The following is a 21,536-nucleotide window of genomic DNA, read 5'->3' on the forward strand; positions in this document are numbered from 1 at the left end:
AGAGAGACAAAGAGACCATTGAGAAGAGATAAAACTACATAGTGGAGAACTTGGATTACTGATTGCAAGGGTGTGAGTTCAAATCCCAGCACCACAGCACTGGAACTATGGGGCTGCTCAACAAGACCCTTAAACCTCACTGGCTTGTATAAATAAGAGAATGATCTTTGATGATCTTGTATCCAAATATTCACACCAAAAAAACCCATTCAATCCTAAAAATTGTACGAGTGAACAGCAAACAAACTCCAGACATGAAGAAAACTCACTCTGGTATAAATGTTCAAAATTCTTTATTCTGACTGGGAAAAAAAAAAAAAAATTAATAACAACAACAAATAAGGACAATGACATTTTCTCAATCCAGGCTTTACATTTGCGTTGGGTTTCTGAGATCTGGATTGAGAAGTCAAGCATTAAATGTAGTTATGAACAGTAGCTTATCTGTACACATCTTATTTACAGCACTGGAATTAAAAACGTCATGTTTACTTCCTTTACATTCAATAGACAGATGCTGCAAGTTCTCCGAATTTCCCCAGTAGCACTACAATACTGAATAGCGCAGAACGAATTCTTCCAGCAATCAAACAGCTTTTTTCTGGTCACATTTTGAAGGTGAAGGTAAAATCCAGGGGGCCCCTGAGACACGTACTTAATTAAAAAAAAAAAAGAAAAAATAGAAAGGAGTACCATAAAACACTGTATTCTATTCACATCATATTCGGGTGGGCGGCCGCCCTCCTGACGAGTCCACCCAAACTCAAGTTTATCACGGTTACTCTGACTGGCCTGGTTTTATTTCCCAATGTAAAATATCTGAAAAAATAAAAAAAAATGTTGTTCTTTATACACACTGTACCATGTCGTAATACCTTCAGCACACCACTGTGTTGTAGTTATTAGACAAATAGTCATTAAAATAATTATTGCTATGAAAGCTCATTACATATCTGCATTTTTATAGTAAAAACATTCTCAAAATCCCTCATTCTTCATTTTGCAAAATCACATAAAAAAAAAACCTGATCTTATGCCTTCAGGACCTTTTTTCCCTGCCAGTGCACAACTGCTTAGAATCTTGTAGCTTAGTTTACAATAAAATGAGCTTTAGTGGGTAGTCAGTAAAAACCCACAGCGCACCAGTACCTTCGTCTCAGAAAGAGCGTTTTGAATCGTGTTTTTTTTCCCGGGTCCTGTGCATCCTTATTAAGACGAACGATCACAACTGATGCACAGCATATCCGTTTGGCTTTGTACCAACATGAATCCGCTCCTTAAACTTTAGCTTAGTGAACCGTTATTGCTTTGTAATGCGGCTTTAATTACTCAGGCTGAATTTCTACATCATATATAAAACAGACAAACAAACAAAAAAACCCTAAGGATTAAAACAGCACTGGTGTGTCAGTCCTTCATAACCCTAAAGGACACAAATCATCTAGACTGTCCGTGTCTTAAAATCTAAAAGGAATGAATATTTCTCAAATTTCAAACTACAAATCAGTGAAAACATCTGTCAAGAAAACAAAAACAGTCATTACAGAAATCCACCAATTTCCTCCTCTCCAGTGGCTGGAACCAATTAATTAGAACAAAAACCCACACTTTCATTTCTTCATCCTTCAGTAAACTCATCATCCCCACACAGGGTTTAACACGCACGTACACGTGCAGGCCTGAAGAGGGCACCACAAGGCATCCAAGTTCCTCACTCTTTAGCTTTAGGACACTACCTGAGAATTTACCACCTCAATTTTCAGCCAGAAGGTCCTACAGAAACACAAAAAACACATTTACAGAATCAATATAAAAAAATATATATATTGTGGCTCGGAAAAATCGCGGGTTCTCATTTGGAACCAAGTTGCGGATTATTTCACAATTCGCGGAAATCCGTGACGTGAACGAATGTTTAGGAACGTTAGAAATAACAAAACTATGTTTTTACTAACACTTTAAAAAAAAACACTTTATTGTAAAGTGGCATAATGTCTAGATGAATTCACTAAGGTACCAAAGGGGCTGCAATAGGGGGTCTTAGAACATAACCCCTGCAAATTCCGGGAGACCACTGTGATACGTTTTTATTTGGAAAAACTTCTGTCCTTCTTTCCACACTGTGACGCTGTTTTCATTTGACGAAAACGCAGCTTTTTAAAAACGCAGTTTTCGCGTCGCAGTATGGACCTTAAAAAAAAAAAAGTTGGTGTTTGCTACCTCATCAGAGTCGTAATTGTAACGTGTCTTGTCCGCCTCTGTGGTGACCACGTCGTCCACACCTTCAATAGCATTAGCCTCTGCGTGCCTCTGCATCTCTGAGTAACGGTGCACCAGGAACCTAACAAAAACACACACGTGTCGACATCAAACTGTTCACACAAAACACCTCACTTTCATTTACTTTAGATAATTCGGCCTGATCTTACCTTCCCCCACACACATACTTCTTGATGAGTAGAACACCAGCCACGGCGCAGACGAGCAGAAAGAGGATGATGACAGACACTACAGGAGCCAGGTTTCCTGACCGAGACACCGCCTGATAAACATGCTTCAGATAAGCTCACCGAGACCATCTGCCTCTTATTTGTGTCCAAATTCCAGTAAACGCTAATTAGCATGAGGAGTACGGATCTCTCACCAGGAGCTCGGGAATCAGCAGGTTACTGACGCACTTCTTGCTCAGGTCGATCAGTTTCCTCTCCGGCTGCACGCCTCCCTCGCACCGGTCTCCTGGGATCTTCCTGTAACTGTACAGCAGCGTGAACTCAAAGTGACGCAGGGAATCATTTTGTTTTTTGCTCAGATTGTAGATTTTCCTGGCTGAGCAGTCACACGTCTGTCAGATTATAATATTATAAAAAAATAAATGAAAAGCGTTAAAATTTTCCTGCTTAAAAAATAAAGCCTCAGCCAATCTCACGGGAATCTTGAGTACCTACAGAGTACTACTGCATTCTTCATATCGCCGAAGAGTCTTTAGATTCATCAGCTTCATGAAAGATTCAGTCAGATCCAACTGTGCAAATCCGATACAGAATCGGATCCCAAGTCTGATCATGAACAGCAGCAGCGACGACAACTACAGCAGAACGTGAACAAACTTCTCGTTACCTCAAGTCCAAAAACACATTTCTTTGGAGACGTTCTTCTCGAACGAGTCTTGTGAAGTGCTGCGACGGCGACCGTAACCAAATGAAGCATGGTGATGGGTGCACACTTGCTCTCGCCAGGAGAAACGTTTGTACAAAGGATTTCCATACTTGAAAAAACACTTAAACCCAGAAGGAGTGTATTTGGCACAGAAATACTCAAGTCATGTGTCCAAAAAATTGTTTAAAACTTTGGCCATGTTTAGTATGCGACTCCAACTCGATCTAACTATTAATCTATAGATGCTGAAGATGAACTTGAGAATGGCTGAAACTGTGGTTGTTATGTCCCCTTTAAGTCTATAAATGTTTTATGAGTCCATGCCATGTTTTCTGAATATGAAGAAAAACTAATAAAATTAATAAAATGCACAAAATAGCATTGAAGATGATTTCTAGTTTTGTACCCGTTGGTCTGGAGCTGCTCTTTACGGCCGTGCAGGCAGAACTCTAGCGAGTGGCCCTTCAGCTCCGGCTGTTCCACACACTCTGAGCCGTTAATGGCACGGTAGAAGCCAAAATCACTGCGTGATAAAGAGACAAAGCAAGAAAGTAAGACAGGAGGCAATGATGCAGCCGAACTCAACTGTCTTAAAAAAATTTATCAATCAGTCAATTAACCCCAATTCAGACATTTCTAAACTTCACTACTGAAATCCCACCATTGGAAATCATCCAGGGTGCAGGGACACGGCGTGGGCTGCTTGGTTAGGACGAATCCTCTCCCATTTCTACAAACAGAGTCTTTCCTTAGCCTCAGGTATTTTTCCTTATATCCCAGTAGACACCCATCATTCGGGTTGCCGGTGTTATCGGAATGGGCGAGCCACTGCACGTAATCCTCCTCCCCACCTGCAGAGGGAGACAGAGGAATATTGAGTGAAAAAGACGAAGCAAAAAATAAGAACAAAAAAAGTGAGGGCGTGTTGAGGATGAATGAGGAATTTAAAGCATTTAGTAACTCTATAAACACAGACACACTAGACTGCGATGCATTGTGTTCCCTGGATTAATCACAGCCGGAGAAATATTTAGTAAAAGCACACAAATAAAAAAAATTAAAAATAATGTAACCCTGTGTAAAAAATAAATAAAAAAACGACCCACTACTGAAATCTATTAAACATGACCTTCATACACTTTCCCTTGAAATGTTCTTTTTTTAGTTAAGTTGTGTATGTGCATGGTATAACGCAGGTATTTACATATATGTGGAAGTTCTTTTACATTCCTATAATCACGATGCACACAGACACACACTCTCATACACTTACAGTCTCTGGAGAGTAGCTGGTGAAAGTCTATAGTGATGGACACCAAGTGTTGGCTGAACACCGGCTGTCGGAAACCCCACAGGCTTAGACTCATGGACCGAGCTCCAGGCTCCGAGGCCAAACCCGTGAAGTACAGCGGCGTGTCTGTGAAGTTGTACACGTGCCAACACTGGCCCTCGTCTGTAGAGAACCTGATAGTGATGAGCACAAACACAGGGTAGGAGTTCAATTTCGTTCAAATAAACCACTTGAACAAGAACAGGGTAAGAGTTCAGTTCAAATAAATGCAGAAATACAGATTAGAAGTTAAATAGAGAGAATAAAATAGCAAATTTACAGCATATGCGGAGCAAACCCAGCGTGTAACTAAGGCCTGGAAAGATTCGGCATAGAAAGATTTCCACAAAAAAAACCCAACATTTTAGCAAAACAAAAGTTTAACATCGCACCGCTAATCATATTTCGGCGCACAACGATTCGTTCGATTAGAACCTGTTAGGTACGCACACGTGGGCCATTACTTCCCTAGATTAAACACACAACAAGCAAATGTTTAGGCATAATAAACTGCGAGAGCCAATCATCTTCCAATATGCAAATGAATCTCTTAAACAAAGGGGCGGGGCGTGTGGGGTTTACAATTTGCATATCTGTGTATGCTTCAGGACTCACTTGATTTGCGAGATGGGCTGGATTTGGTTGTGTTCCACGGCCACCAGGAGTCCTCCCGAATCCAAGACGGCGTAATGGTGCGGCCCTTTGAGCGCTCGCGTCCACGTGTACCCGCCGTCGCCAGACACGTAAATGTCAGGGGACAAGATGGACACTGCGTCCCCTACGCTGCCTGAGAAGGAAAGGCTTGCTCAGAAACCTATTTTAGAGCTCGGATCGCTACAGTCTCATGGTTTACCGTAAGGAAAACATTTTGCATAAAAGTTGGAATTTTTTTTTGCTGCCAAATCAAATAGAGATTCATGAGCGGTGACGCAGGAAAACCGAAATAAAAACCCCACACACATTTCCTCGATAATTTTTACGATCGCAGCTTTAAATTTCACGAGTTGCCTGGAAAAAAAAAAGCCTGGTATACAATATTGCAGTTGTACATCAAATCAACATGGATAAAAGATTTTCAGTCCAGAATATGCAGTAGGTGGTTTGCAGACTAATAAGTGTGTGTGTGTGTGTGTGTGTGTGTGTGTGTGTGTACCGTGAGCGAGGATGAGACCAACAGCACTCGGTTCAGTCAGCGGCAACATCGGCACATTGAGCCTCATCGATGTACTATAGGAAGCGTGAATATGCAGACTGCACTATAGCAACACACACACACACACACACACACACACACACACACACACACACACACACACACACAGTTTACCATTTTCCTTCATGCAAATTAACAAACGAGTTCAGACTGCTCTATAATGCCGAGAATGCAGTCTGTAATACTGATCACGTTTAAATCAGGGACACGTGAAGAACGTGTTACGATCACGAGGACCCATAAAGAGCGTCCCCAGAGGCACGTGAACTGTTGCCAGCATTTTGAAATGCCACGAGGTCTCTAAAAGCCGTCTCCAAGCGGTTGCTATAAACAAAAAACCCGGTACGAACGCGGGACGCAGACACAACAAAGTACACAGTTATGTCCTTGTACGGCTCGAAAGTTTGTGCATGATGTGATGATTTAAGTCTCAAACCATGTTTCCCCTCGCTCATGTGACGGCATGGAGGACTGTTCATGATAAGCTCGTTGTTCTAAAATGCAAATGTATTAGTTTGCAGTTATAACGTTGATGAGATTCAGCATTAAGTTCCTCAGGCACGCTGCATTACTCTTTAATTATGTACCGACTTTTGGTTTTTATACGTAGAAATCATACATGGTGCAGCCAAAACTATGTGGAAGTATGTGTTGAGAATCTCATTCCAAACCTATTCATGCTTTGCAGTTATAATAAACTCCACTCTTCAGGGAAGACGTCCTACTAGATTTTTCGAAGTTTCTTTAAGGGATCTGTGCAGGACAGAAAAGGGGCGGAAAATTTCTGTGGGAACTTCATCTGGGGAATTTTGGAACTATTGGAACCAAGTTGGAAACATGAATTTATGGAAATTCATTAGAAATTTGGGGAAATTTATATAAACTATTTGTATCATCCAATTTGCAAACATTTTGTTGATTTAGTATAATTGTGTTGCATAATCGCAACAAAAGCAAGTTCTTCCACTCCAATCTTGGCAAACCATGTCTTGAGGAAGCTCACGCTGTGCACAGGAGCATTAACATTTTCAGAAGGAGCCACATATGGATGTGATGGTCAGGGATCCACGAACGTTTGGCCAATTTATTTTGTGATAGTTGAAATGAACACAATAACATAATAAAATTAGATCATAAATCACTTAGCTTTTTATTTTATAATTTAATAATTTAATAATGAGTCTGTACATCTTATTTTATTGTTATAAATATGTAAATAGCAGCGAATATTCTGTACAAAAAACCTTAGTAACTAAAAAACCCTGAACCTGCAGACCTGCATGTGTGTGTGTGTGTGTGTGTGTGTGTGTGTGTGTGTGTGTGTGTGTGAGAGAGAGAGAGAGAGATAGATTTTAACACTCACCATGACAGGATCCTTTGCAGTCGAGTCACACTCTGCGTTCCAGGGTTTCTTCAGAGGCCTCCAATTTCCTCCCTGATTGAACGTTACCACTGTCTGAACAGAACCATCTGCACAGAACACACACAAAAGATAAAACACAATACAAAGCAGACCAAAACGTTTTAATATATGATAATTATTAATATTATAATCATTATTAGCTATATTATTAATATATTAGTTAATTTAAGCATTAACACTTTGATATCAATAATCAAAACCATACAATACATGCTTGATACATGCTTTGTGTGTGTGTGTGTGTGTGTGTGTGTGTGTGTGTGTGTGTGTGTACCATGAGCCAGCACGCTGGTCATGTAGATGCCCCTGAGTGAGCTGACGACAGTGAAGTCGGTTTCGCCGCCTGTGGATGTGTAAAGATGGCGCTCGAGGGACTTGGAAAATACAATGCCACGATAATCTGAGGTGTAGATCATTCCCATCCCTGAGTCTGGAACAGACAGAAAAAGCAAGAACTCATACACAACCGAAAATCTCTCATTACTGACACTTTATACTTCAGGTGACTAATGGATACATACAAGATGGTATCAAAAAGTTTAAAAAACTTACTCTGCTTACTAGAATATACTTAATTTATCTACGTTTACACACAGTCACCTTCAAAATAGTCCCCCTGCACAGCGCTCCCAGTGTTCCTGCCACCTCTGGAACGTGTCCTGGAAGTGGTCAGAATAGCACCAGTTGCACAGAAAGGATGATGTCTTTTGGCACAGTGACTTGTGAAGGTCGGTGCTCCCTATTACTGTGCGTGCAGCCTTGTGCTGCCATCTGTTGGCATGTTACAAAACTAGTCTCGAAACTTTTGATACCACATTGTAGTGTAGATTTGTTTTGTTTGACAAATGAGAGACGAGCACAATGAGGATTTCAATGGCATTTACTAGCTCACACACACGCACGCGCACGCACGCATGCACGCACGCACGCACACAGACCTCCAGGTTCGTCCACATGAATGAACACCATGTCGTCGTTGGCAGACAGGATGGAATAAAACTGTTCATGTCCCACATCGGGCAGCTGGGCCATGTCCCAAACCTCACCCTGATCCACAGACACATGAATCATGCGCGTTGAACTCTGATAAACACACACACAGAGAGAGAGAGAGAGAGAGAGAGAGAGAGAGACACAGATACAAAGAAAATACAACAAAAATGATCAAAGTGTCATGTTTTGATGTAATTAAATGGATATATTTTTGTAGTAACAAAATAATTAGACATGCCCAACTACACACACACACACACAAACACACACACAAACACACACACACTCTCCGGTATACCGTAGCAGACATCACGGAGGCAAAGAGAAAGCGTCCGCCCAGGCCAAACGAGTAAATCCTGCTCCCTATAGTCTTAAAGCTGCGGCCAAAATCTGTGGTCTTCCTCAGCTCCAGCATCCCCCTTTCACCTTACAGTACAGTACAGTACAGTACAAAACACACACACACACACACACACACACACACACACACACACACACACACACACACACACACTTAACAACATGGAAAAACAATACGCAATTGTGCATTTAAACACAGCTGAAAGTTTTTTTGGAAGTAAGAAAACAAGACTCACTACAGGAACCGTTTGGGTTTGTGGTGAAAAACAGAGTGTCAGCAGTCCCCCTATAAGACACACACACACACACACACACACACACACACACACACACACACACACACACACACACACACAACACACACACACACTTCTTTTAAACCTTTTGGATTAAGAACACTGATTGACGCTTGTTTAATGTGTTGTACAGTTTTAATGGTTTTGTTGTAGTTATGACATCATGTTTCTGTGGAAGTTTCTGTTTATGAATGTAGGACGGAGCCAGAGGAAATGAGTGGTATTGTTTAAACTCCTGTGTGTAATTGTATTAACAAGCATTTTCTGTTTCACTGACTGGCAGAAAGAATAAAAGATGGAGAGATAAGAGAAAGAGAGAGAGAGAGAGAGAGAGAGAGAGAGAGAGAGAGATATCTGGACAGGCAGAAGTAATGTAAAAGTGAAAAAATAGCTAAATAAAGCCAGGTCTTTATAAGATATATGAGTTCAAATCCCAGCCACACCAAGCTGCCACTCCTGGGCCCATGAGCAAGGCCCTTAACCTCCGTAGCAGTTAAATGAATGAGATGCATGAAAGTCGCTCTGGATACGAGTATTATAAGGTACTACAACACTGAAGCAGCAACGGGGTTTACATCACACTAACGGTCTTACATTTAGCAGACACCCTCATCTATAGTGAATTACATTTATCTCTCTTTTATACAACTGAGCAGGTGAGGGTTAAGGGCCTTGATCAAAGACCCCAGCAGTGGCAGGATTTGATAATGACCTTGCGTTTAGAAATTCAACGTCCTGTACGCCGAGCTCCCACTTCCCTACTTTATACATGTGTGTGTGTGTGTGTTACCATTTCACCAGACACACTGTGTCATGAATTTTCTTCCATTGAAGCCCAAAGTCCTCAGAGAGCCACAGGTCATACTGCAAAAGATCGATACAACTTTGTCATTGCCTAGTAAAGGTACACAACAAAATACAGTTCAACATCAACCAGAAGTGCAAATAGTAACAATTGTGTAAACCGAATGTAGATAAATATGTACATATATGTAGATAAATATATTTGAAATAAATATAAAGCCTCTGGCAGTAAGAAATGTGCAGAAGCTGATAAACAAGTACACTAAGATTATATATATATATATATATGACCGAAATTAAAACCTTCAGTGCAACCAACATTTATTCACAGCGCTCAAAAATAAAAACAAACAAAAAAAATAAACCAAAATCCACCATGACGCACTCATCTGGCAATTAAAACCGTCCGTGTGGAAACGTCCAGATTTTTTATGTAATTTAAAACACTATAATTACTTTAAAACATTTACAAGAATATTTTGTCTTCATGCTCCATGTTGAGTTTGGTTTTGCTAATAATAAACATACATTTGCATAAAACATCAATATTCGTCCATGGACATGTTGAGTATTAAAGACTAGAAAAGTATTGAACCTGAACCTGCTGGATATAACGAGGTTAAACAGTTTGTGACTGGGATGTGAGGAGTCCTTGATGACGGAAGGTATGAAGAGCATCAGTGTGTACTCATACACAAACTCTACGTCTTCACGTTTATTTGAAATGTGGGAACCCTAATAAATCATTTAAATCAGATCAAATAAGTTACTGCTTTCCCGCTCACCGCTGTACTAATAACGGCGAGTACGCTGTTGTTTTCTGGGTTGTAAGAGATCTGCATGAGGACTTGGAAGGGCAGGTCAGAGGTGGTGAAACTCCTCGCCAAATCCAGCGAGCGTAAAATTCTCGAGCCTTTTCCCTCAGACACATAACCTGTGAGGATCACCTGGGGAAAAACAAAACAAAACAAAAAAATAAACCAAAATCCACCATGACGCACTCATCTGGCAATTAAAACCGTCCGTGTGGAAACGTCCAGATTTTTTATGTAATTTAAAACACTATAATTACTTTAAAACATTTACAAGAATATTTTGTCTTCATGCTCCATGTTGAGTTTGGTTTTGCTAATAATAAACACACATTTGCATAAAACATCAATATTCGTCCATGGACATGTTGAGTATTAAAGACTAGAAAAGTATTGAACCTGAACCTGCTGGATATAACGAGGTTAAACAGTTTGTGACTGGGATGTGAGGAGTCCTTGATGACGGAAGGTATGAAGAGCATCAGTGTGTACTCATACACAAACTCTACGTCTTCACGTTTATTTGAAATGTGGGAACCCTAATAAATCATTTAAATCAGATCAAATAAGTTACTGCTTTCCCGCTCACCGCTGTACTAATAACGGCGAGTACGCTGTTGTTTTCTGGGTTGTAAGAGATCTGCATGAGGACTTGGAAGGGCAGGTCAGAGGTGGTGAAACTCCTCGCCAAATCCAGCGAGCGTAAAATTCTCGAGCCTTTTCCCTCAGACACATAACCTGTGAGGATCACCTGGGGGGAAAAAAACAAAACAAAACAAAAAAAAGACACTCCAGACATGCTTTTTCTCCTAATGAACCTTTTAATGAAGAGAACGAGGAAAGGAATCATTACAGGAGTTTCTGCTCTCACCTTTCCGGAGTTGTCCGGGCCGATGGCAATGCCGAAGTGAGTCATGATGAAGGTGTTGTTCAGGAGATGCGTGACATCCTGGAAGGATTTTCCATGGTCTTCACTGGGACACATGGGTTTTATTAGTGAGCGGTGAAAATAGAAAGTTGTCCCCCCCCCCTCACACAAACACACACACACACACACACACCTCACACACACACACACACACACACATACCTCCTGTAGAGTTTGGGCTCGCTAAAGCGGAACATGAACAGTGGCACCTGATATGTAGTGAGGACCAGCAGCACCTGCAATAACAGGAACATACACCAATATAAACACACCAGCACCGACAAACGTGTTGAACTGGGAAAAAGCTCATGAAAAGGGATGAGTAATAATTAACAGAGATGAATGTTAAATAAAATTGCTTTCCTGACTTTTTTTTTTATGTACAGTTTTTCCTCAGTTGCTTTGAAGCGTTTCTCAGATTTTTTGTCATATCCATTTATGTTAACATTTATTTTGATTTTATTCAAATATCCCTGTTTTTTTTTTTTTTTTTTTTTTTACATATTTAAAAAAGTGATCAGGTTTTTTGGGCCATTTAGGTTCTAGTCCTTATGAACATACAACAGCTTCATTCAAAATCTTTTTTTTTTTTTTTTTTTTGCCAAACTCGAGTCTGCCAACCTGTGGGTATGAGGTCATGAGTCTCAGAGCTGTGTGACTCCAAGCCCAGATTTGTGTGCGCGTTTGTGTGCGTATGTGAGAAAAACAGACAGATGAGGGAGAGAAAGAGAGAGAGAGAGAGAGAGCGAGAGCGAGAGAGAGAGAGAGAGAGAGAGAGAGAGAGAGAGCTGGTTATGCAGAAGGTCAGTTGGTGAGTGCAGTCTGGTTTTTACTCTGCAATATGCCATTTAATAGAGTTTTTTTCGAATCCCTCAGCCGGACAAACAGAAAACAGCACACACCGCTGGATTTTACAAAACTGCTTCTCTTACAGTTTTAAGAAAAACAGTTTTAAAGACCAACATGTACTCGATCTTCTTGGACCGACGCATCAAACTCGGTCTCTCAATCTTTCCTTTAAAAATGAGAGAGCAAGAATCGTTCAGTCCCACACATTAAAACCCCTCGCAGGTCTTTCATTAAACATTCCTTATTTTCATAGCTGGATTATCAGAGCCAGACTTTAGGATGACGTCCGATTCTGTCGCTGCGATATTGAGCGGAGTCCAGTGCCGGGTGTCTTTTGTGAAAACACGACGAGTAAGAATTTGAAATTCGATTCGCCCCGGGTTTTGTGATTCTGAAGGGTCGCATACCACAGACTCAGAGCATGTAGCCAAACACAAACACACACACCGAGAAGAACAACTTTTAGGGTTTAACTACTGTCCTCATCTCTTCTGAGCTTCCTAAAACCAAAAATTCACACATGAAATTATATATAAAAAAAAGCTTATAACTGAAAGTTATAATTTAAGTAAAAAGCACATTATCTGATCAAATTATGGATATTGCCCTTCTGAGATGTATCATTACTTGAACTAGAAGATCCAAACCTGTTACAGCTTGAGAATGGCCCTATGCACAAAGCCCGCTCCATAGCAATATACAGTATCTTACATGGGTTGGAGACATGAAGCTCAAACCCTATTCGACACCTTTGATATGAATGTGAACGTTGACTGCACCCCAGACCTCCTCATCTCACCTACATCACTTCCTGACTTTACCAACATACTTACGGCTGCATGAGCACAAATCTCACTCCACACAAAAGCTCACTCCAAAATCTAGTGGAACATATATTCCCATAAGATTGGAGCTTATTATAACAGCAAAATAGGGACAAAATATGGAATGATTTTCAAAAAGCTCACACAGATCTTATGTGCAGTTGTCGACGAACTTTTGTCCATACAGTGTCCATTACCGAACATTTAATGATTTATATTTAAGAAATGATCTGGCATAAGAACTGCTCAGGGATGTTGAAGACACTGTCAGGGTTTTGTAAGTAGGTGTTTTGTATGATTCATGCTGCTACTTAAACACTCACCCCTGTTCCATCTCCACCCAGGCCAGAGACACAGAGCCGGACACGTCGTTAAAGACCCGCTGCAAGAGACATAGGGGAAAAAATGATTTACACTTATTAGCATTCCCACTAAATATATATTTATATAAACTGTATATATATATATATATATATATATATATATATATATATATATATATATATATATATATATATATATATATATATAGTCTCATGTGTAAAACTGCCTCTAGAGGCCGCTTCCGGAATGACAGCATAGCTTCTCAGCCGCACCCAGAAAAACTATCAGTATAGATTTTTGCTGATAGCTGATTTTTTCAGCAACCAGCTAAATATATATATGGGGTGTAACGGTACACATATTTGTACCAAAATTTCTCAGTGTTTGCAATCCTTTTAATGTCTGGATCATCGAAAAAAATCCCTCAGGAACATATTAAGTGGTGGACAGCAAGTTTGTTTAGTGTTTTAGTTTTGTATTATTAAGAAACTAAAGTTAGCACAGTGTCACTGTGGCCAATATCTCTTAAAAGGAGAAAATAGAATGAATAAAGACATTTATTAAAGTATGCTGAAATAAGTAGAACAGTCAAGTAGATCATATCTTTAGTAACTTAAATATTATAAAATATAATAATAATATGAATAATAATAATAATAAAAAAGCAGGCATTTCATTGAATCACAAATGTTAATTAAAAAAATGACAAGCAGTTTTATGTTTTGCATTTCTTCCCTTCTACCCATACCAAACTGAACCCAACCGTGACCTTCTTCTTCACATAAATACTGCACAGTAACTGAAAGTACACTGTAGGTGTCTGTCAGGTAATTGTTAATCATGGGGTTACCATGGTAACAATCACCGGTTACAGTAAACTGTGTTTATTATTTAGTTTTTATTTTTGCGCAAATCATAGCGAGACATTGGTTACTGAACCTTTAAACACACCGTGTCTTGTATTAATTATGTAAGTACTGCACTCTGTCCAAAAGAGACTTTGAAATACAACAGTGTGTGTGTGTGTGTGTTTGGAAAGTGTGTAAAGAAAGCAAGAAAAAGAGAGAAAGACTGAGGAAGAGGATAACCCCCTCCTTCTTTTCACCACTGGGTTCACCATTGGAATGTCTTTTGTGTGTGTGTGTGTGTGTGTGTGTGTGTGTGTGTGTGTGTGTGTGTGTGTGTACCACATTTTTGTATGCCTGACACCAAGAACAGTAAAGACACTCAGGGAAAAAAAACCTTAACATCCACTCGTGAGAGAGAGAGAGAGAGAGAGAGAGAGAGAGAGAGAGAGAGAGAGAGAGAGAGAAAGAGGGAAAGAGAGAGAGAGATTAGCAGATACCTATTTTAACAGATAAATGGACAGATAAAGACATAAATAACAGACAGTAGAATAAAAGAGATTGAGAGATGGATTGAAAGACAGATAAACAGATAAGCAGATCGGTAAACGGAAAGACAATCTGAAGGAAAGACGTATGTTTAAAAAACAGACTGATAGACAGACAGATAAACAGATGGAATACAGGAAGGCAGAGAAGTGGATAAAAGAGGTGGAAAGACAGAAAGACTCCTAGACAATAAGAGACACACGATGAGAGCACCAGATTAAAAGATGTCTACTCGCTCGACAGGTCGATAAAGAAAGAGATGACCTGACTGGAAGACTGAGGGATAGATGGATAAAGAGAAAGAAAGAGATAAACAGAGGGCAGGACAGATAAACGGAGAGAAATAAAAACAAAGTGATGAATGACCTGACCGACAGGCAGATATATATGTAGATAGAAAGACAGATGACAAGTAATATATAAATTTATAAATAAAAAGACAAACAGAAAGAGACAGAATGATGGACAGACCAAACCACTGGACACTGAGAAAGACAGAGATAGATGGATGAACAGAAAGAAAAAAAAAAAGAGAGAGAGAGAGAGAGAGAGAGAGAGAGAGAGGTGGAGAAACTACGTCTGGGAGAGTAAGAATGAATGGAATGGAGATTTAAGACACATACTACAAATTAGGAGGGACACACACACACACACACACACACACACACACACACACACACCTTTACAGGCCACATGGCCCCGTTAGTCCCACTGCCTCCAAGGCAAAAAAAAAGCCTTTACAGCATTTCTGCAATTCCAGATTTTTCCCCAAGGACACACAACCTCTAAAACTCTTCATCACTACACACACACACACCACACACACACACACCCACACACACACACCAAGAATATTCAGAATTGTATTTAATGGGTGAACTTCTTGCCATAAAAGGCAAATAAAAAAATAATAATCAGTGCATGTTTGGAGAAGGCAGTGGAAAGTCTAAGCTGCCTTCACTGCATCCAAGTGTGAACAAAAGTTTCCATGTTTCACAAATGCAGAGCGGCCTTCTTTTTTTATACCTCCCCATCTCCTGCAACTGCCTCGAAGTCGGACTGTTACTCGGACACCACGTGCGCTCGGCGTGTTCGCAGCACCTGCATCAAATCTACCGCCAGAACTGCTTTTCCAGAACGTTCCGTTTTACATGCCGTGATTGACATCGACTGTCTCACCTTCCCTACGCTACAGGAACCAAACACAACAGTACAACTGCCTCAGAGACAGAGAGTGAAAATAATAATAAATAAAAAAACAGCGAAAAGACCATGAACAAATTGTTTTTTTCAGGTCTGGAGGCAGAGAGAACGCGAGAGAGACCGCGAGAGAGACCACAAGAGAGACCGCAAGAGAGACAGTAGATGTGCTGTTGCGCTCTTATCAGGACTATTATCATTCTTATTATTATTATCATTATTCTTATTATCATTCTTATTATTATTTGTCACTCGTCGTAACATTGAACCTTCAAACTGGGAAATAAACCTCTGTTCTGCTCTGTATCTCCAATAGGCAAAATTTTCATTTCTATATTGTTCTTCTTTGCCAGATTCTGAGTTCCTGGAAGTTCACCATTCTACATCAGAAGAACAGGTTTTTTCGTCCTTTTAAAACGAGCACATAACATTATTTTGGCTTCCTTCTATTTTTTTCTTTTTTTATTACAAAATAAAAAAAGCAGGAATCCAGAAACCACAGGCTTCTCTCCAGGAGAAAATAACATTTAGACAGGTGTGCGACCACAAAAGCACTCTCTCACTCACAACACACACACACACACACACACACACACACACACACACACACACACACACACACACAAATTTAAACCTAAAAATAAAATTTGAGAAGGAGCAGGAACAGGACTTTCAAAATAGCACTTTAAATGAAGTGAAGTGATTTTTTTTTTTTTTACAAAAATACAAACAAACACAAACAAAACTCCGTCTCCAACATTAGCACCTCGTCTAAACACTGCTTTGATCACGTCAGGGAAGGTGGACAGACGCGAACAACTCCTTGACCTCCTATTTTACATGAAGAGAATGAAGGTTTCTGGAGAAGAAGCAGGAAGTGTGTTCCTTTATGATCTGTACACTACAGTCACTCCGTCTTACAGCTGAAAGCGAGCATGCGCTTTAATTCACTGCGTTTCCGAGAAGCAGAAACACGATTTTGTGTTGAGAAAGAAGTAAAAACTCTTTCCAGATTTAGAAAATAACACTCAGCAATGTTGTCTAGTTTGTGGTCATGTGTGCAGGTCACTGAGATCCACAGTCAGAGATTTTACCGTTACAGTTTTGCAGTAACGAAAAACGTCAAAAATGATGACTAAATGGTGAAAGAGGGCCTCCTGGTCTTCCAGAGCACCAATACTTTAGTCCTGATCAAACAGAAAATTTTTTGCTTTGTGTTTTACTTGACTGGAGTGGAGCTGAAATACAAATCGCTCCTAAAAATATATTTTTTAATATCTGTTTATATCTGGCATAATAAATGAAGTTCATTGTGAATGGATTTCCAAAGGCCTTTTTTTGCCGCAAATTAGGTTTGGTAAATGTTTTATTTGATTGGAACAATTTTATTAGGAGGTTGACCGATTAATCGTTTTTTTTTGTAGAATAATCAGCACCGATGGTCGATTGCTAAGGGCCTTGCTCAAGGGCCCAGCAGTAGGAGCTCAGTGTTGGTGGGATTTGAACCTGTGACCTTTCGATCCAAAGTCCAATTCTTCTACCACTGATCTACCACCTCCCTCGTTTTACATCCTAAATGTTCAATTTTGTGCGTTTTAAGGACTTAATTCATATTGCGTTTAGCTACTACACTTTGTTAGCAGAACTGAATACAAATGTATGTGGACACCTGACCATAAGATTATGTGGAATAAGATGTTCAAAAAACACAAAGTTCTCATTTGCTGGTATAATAAACTTCACTCTTCTGGGAAGATGTTCCGCTATTCTTGTGGAGATTTTTGCTCAGGTACTGATGTAGGTGAGGTGAGGATTCCAAAGTTGTTCAAAAGGATTTAGAAAAGGGCTGCAAATAAAGATTATTTTGTTAACTCGACTAATCATACGATTATTAGACCCCCCATTTTGAGAGCGGGTGTGTTACCTTATCGTCATTCTAAATCGAAACTTGAGCAGCAATTGATTTTAGAGTTCTACAGCAGGAGATCTTCCACTCCAACCAATGTAAAGCAGATCTTCACGGAGCTGGCTTTGTGTACAAGAGCATTATCATGCTGGAGCAGGTTTGGGTCTCCGAGATCAAGTGAAAGGAAAATGCAAATCTACCACATTCAAAAGATGCCATGTGCAATTGTGTGCCTTGAACTTTATGGAAGTTTGGGAAAGAAACATATAAGGCTGGAAAGTGAGGTGTCCCAATAGATTTGTCCATATCGTGAATATAACAACTGGGGTTTACATGTGCTAATGGGGGTGAAGCAGTGCATCTTACAACAGATAGAAAAGTGTATAAATACATTTAGGTGTGTCTGAATTTATAAAAAATGGTAGACGGGTGGAACTCGTACATCAAATTTACTGTAATTATTATATATATATATATATATATATATATATATATATATATATATATATATATATATATATAAAAAGACAACATAGAATTCCACGTACGTCATCTCTGAGGACATTTACACGGATCTGTGAAATTTTTAAAAATGTCCTTGTTGAAGCTGTAGAGCGAGTGTGAGTTCATCTGTAACATGTGACTTACTGAGAGCGCTGCAAATATGATCGTTACAATAAAAAAAAATTATAAATAAAACTTACACACGCCTAAACTGTATTTGCTGAGGACGTATGAAGAATTCCTCAATCGTGAGCTGAAAGCTTTCAGAAATCTGCCCATCTGTCCGTCCCATAATAAACCCCACAGAGCAGCAGGGAACATCAACAGACACATGCTGGAGTTCTTCTTACACACAAGGTGGTTTAAATGTGTGTGTGTGTGTGTGTGTGTGTGTGTTTTAACACCTAAAAATGTTAAGAATGTCTTAACCTTCTTACTTTCAATATTCCACTCCATCAACGTCCATGAAAAATATAATAAATAAAACCTTGTCTGGATCGTGTAGATAATCAGCTTTTTACACCTACATGATGTCCTGCTCCATTCAGCTTCATGCGCCTCTCCAAACATCAGATTTCTTCCACATTTTTTAATAATATTAAAAGGCTAAATGGTGTATGATGTTTAAATGATTGAAATCTGTAGACATGAGCTCTGGAGAGTGCCCTGGCTGATCAAGGACATTTGGGCTTAGAAGGAATTTGTGTGAGGTTTCTTCTTTTTTGGCAGTAAGCAGCACAGGGTCCACTGGTGTGGGAAACAAAACCGGGCTTACAAATTCCTGAAAATTCACCCAATTTATTTAACGCGGTTTATTTTTGTTCATTACACACTTCTCTAGAAAGGGAGAGGGGGCACGGAGACCAGGAGAGAGACACAAGGAGACACATACGGGGACAAAGAGATATTTTCAAAGACACAACGAGAGAGAAACAGGCACAGGACATTCAACAATAGAGGGAAAGACACAGGAAGAGATGCACATAGGAGGATGGAGAGACAGAGAATAGAGAGACACAGGGACAGGGAGAGAGAGACAGAAACAGGAAGAGAGACAGTGACAGGGAGAGGGAAGGCGACAAGGAGAGAGACACAGAGACAGGGAGAGGGACAGAAACAGAACGAGACACAGACAAACAGGGAGAGAGACAGCGACAAGGAGAGAGACACACAGAGATGGGTATAGAGACAGAAACAGGAAGAGACACAGACAAACAGGAAGAAGGACAGTGACAAGGAAAGAGACACAGACAGGGAGAGAGACAGAGACAGAAAGAGGGACAGCGACAAGAAGAGAGACACAGACAGGGAGAGGGACAGCGACAAGGAGAGAGACAGAGACAGGGAGAGGGACAGAGACAAGAAGAGAGACACAGACAGGGAGAGAGAGACAGAGACAGGAGAGGGACAAGGAGAGACAACGACACACGTCTCATACCTGGGGGAACAGGGTCAATGATGTCTACAGTATAAATGAACTGATGATCTGAGAAACAGGAAGCAGAATGAAATCTGACTAATCACTCAAGACGATGTCTCATTTCTCAGCCTGAGCTCACACACCAAGTGCCTTCAGTGCCTGATCCTCAACTTGGCTTTTCCTCGTGTTCCAGCAAATACTAAAACCACTTACCTCAGGACTGATGCCTTAACATCACGTCTCCGCTGAGAGCCAGAGGAATGGATAAGGTTGAAAAATGAGACCTCACCGGTGAAATGAGACTAATTTGAGTTCTCAAGAACATCCAGAAGAGTTAATGACTGACCGGTCGTGTGGGTGTTCTGCTTTATTTGCACAGCGAGTGTTTGCTGTCGTGTGTATCATCATATATTTGTTCAGAATACGAGGCCAAAAAACACTTTAGTTATCTAAACAGTTAATAAAACAGCCATGATGGAGCTTTTAGAGGAGCATCAGATGATATTCATCACATGGACCACACATCATATCTGTATTATTACATCATTTTAAAAAGTAGTTATGAGTTTTGTGTGTATCGGGTGCCATTGCATTTATACGCTCTTACTCCACCAACATGTGGTTACATTTATTCAGATCTTAAAAGTGAAATAGTGTTTAAACGTGCAGGTTTTGGCTTGTATTTTTTTTTTTTTTAGGGCCAACCAGTTACAAAAATCGAAATATCGTGGACTGTGATCGCGAGGACAAGTACCGCAATGTTTTTCGGACATATCGTCCGACACGTAACCCGAGCACCGTATGTTCTGAACCTGGAGAGTAAAAATCCTCTACTCACAGTGTGCGTGTTCTCCCGCAGCCTGGCGTCATTCTCCCGCAGGGATTGACACGGCTCTCCTCCCCCCGACCCCTCGCTCCTCTTCACCTTCCTCTCCGCGGAATCCCGGACACCGTCTCCGTGTCTCCGGACTCGAAGTCTTCTCATGAGAACAGTGTCCGCGCTCCGGCCGAGACCCGGTGCGCGCTGCTCAAAGTCCACGCACAGCGCCGTGGTCACCAGGAAAACCGCGACGGTCCAGCGCGCGGCTCCCATGTTTCACTCCGGGACGCCGTTAAAACTCGACCCGACCACTGGCTTCAAGAGCGCGACGGAAGTGTGAAGGAGAAGCGCCGACACTCGAGCATCTCTGAGAAACTTCGCGGCTAACTCTCTCTCTCTCTCTCTCTCTCTCTCTCTCACGCGAAGCCGCGTCGCGAACCCCAACGCTCTCGTGCGCCTGACTGAAGCGGGAGTTCTGATCGAATTAGGAAGGCGGAGTCAGAGCACCCGTTTGGCCGGTTCGAACCGCCCACTTTCTCTACTTAACGCGCACGATTGGCCGCATAAAATCATGAGCGGAATTTGATTGGACAGCGTTTTAAATCCGCCCGGCCCCCCCAAAAAAGAGAAAACTAAGTAACGGAAAGTAGGTTAGCCACGCCCCCTGTCGTTGTAAATAAGCGCAGTGATTGGTTGACCCGACACCGGCCTCTTTGTTCTTTATAACCTAAGGAAGTTAATGTAACTTCTTATAACCAAATAAATATTTTTATAATAATAATAAACATTTTACATATATGATATATGACCAGGCATACATTCTGAGCAGTAAAGTGAGGAACACTGATCTCATCATCATGGCACCTGTTAGCAGGGATTTTGGTGAGTTTGACGAATTGTGACGTCTGGGTCAGATCATCTCCAAAACTGCAGCTCTTGTGGGATGTTCCTGGTCTGCAGTGGTCAGTATCTATCAAAAG

General features: G+C 40.6%; 1 protein-coding gene across 1 annotated transcript; it reads right to left on the reverse strand.

Moving 5' to 3' along the window:
- Positions 1–276: 276 nt before the first annotated feature.
- Positions 277–21,032, reverse strand: sort1a (sortilin 1a). Its single transcript, XM_046875480.1, is given in 21 exon segments — positions 277–1,773; positions 2,221–2,341; positions 2,430–2,542; positions 2,645–2,753; positions 3,563–3,679; positions 3,818–4,007; positions 4,430–4,620; positions 5,102–5,273; positions 5,640–5,742; positions 7,063–7,169; positions 7,397–7,552; positions 8,061–8,205; positions 8,414–8,541; positions 8,712–8,761; positions 9,562–9,635; positions 10,977–11,138; positions 11,259–11,361; positions 11,478–11,551; positions 13,312–13,328; positions 13,331–13,370; positions 20,575–21,032. Coding segments are annotated over 21 exon segments (2,448 nt in total). The 5' UTR covers positions 20,830–21,032; the 3' UTR covers positions 277–1,752.
- Between the last annotated feature and the right edge of the window lie 504 nt (positions 21,033–21,536).

Source organism: Silurus meridionalis, chromosome 19 (assembly GCF_014805685.1).
Source record: "Silurus meridionalis isolate SWU-2019-XX chromosome 19, ASM1480568v1, whole genome shotgun sequence".
Taxonomy (NCBI): Eukaryota; Metazoa; Chordata; class Actinopteri; order Siluriformes; family Siluridae; genus Silurus; species Silurus meridionalis.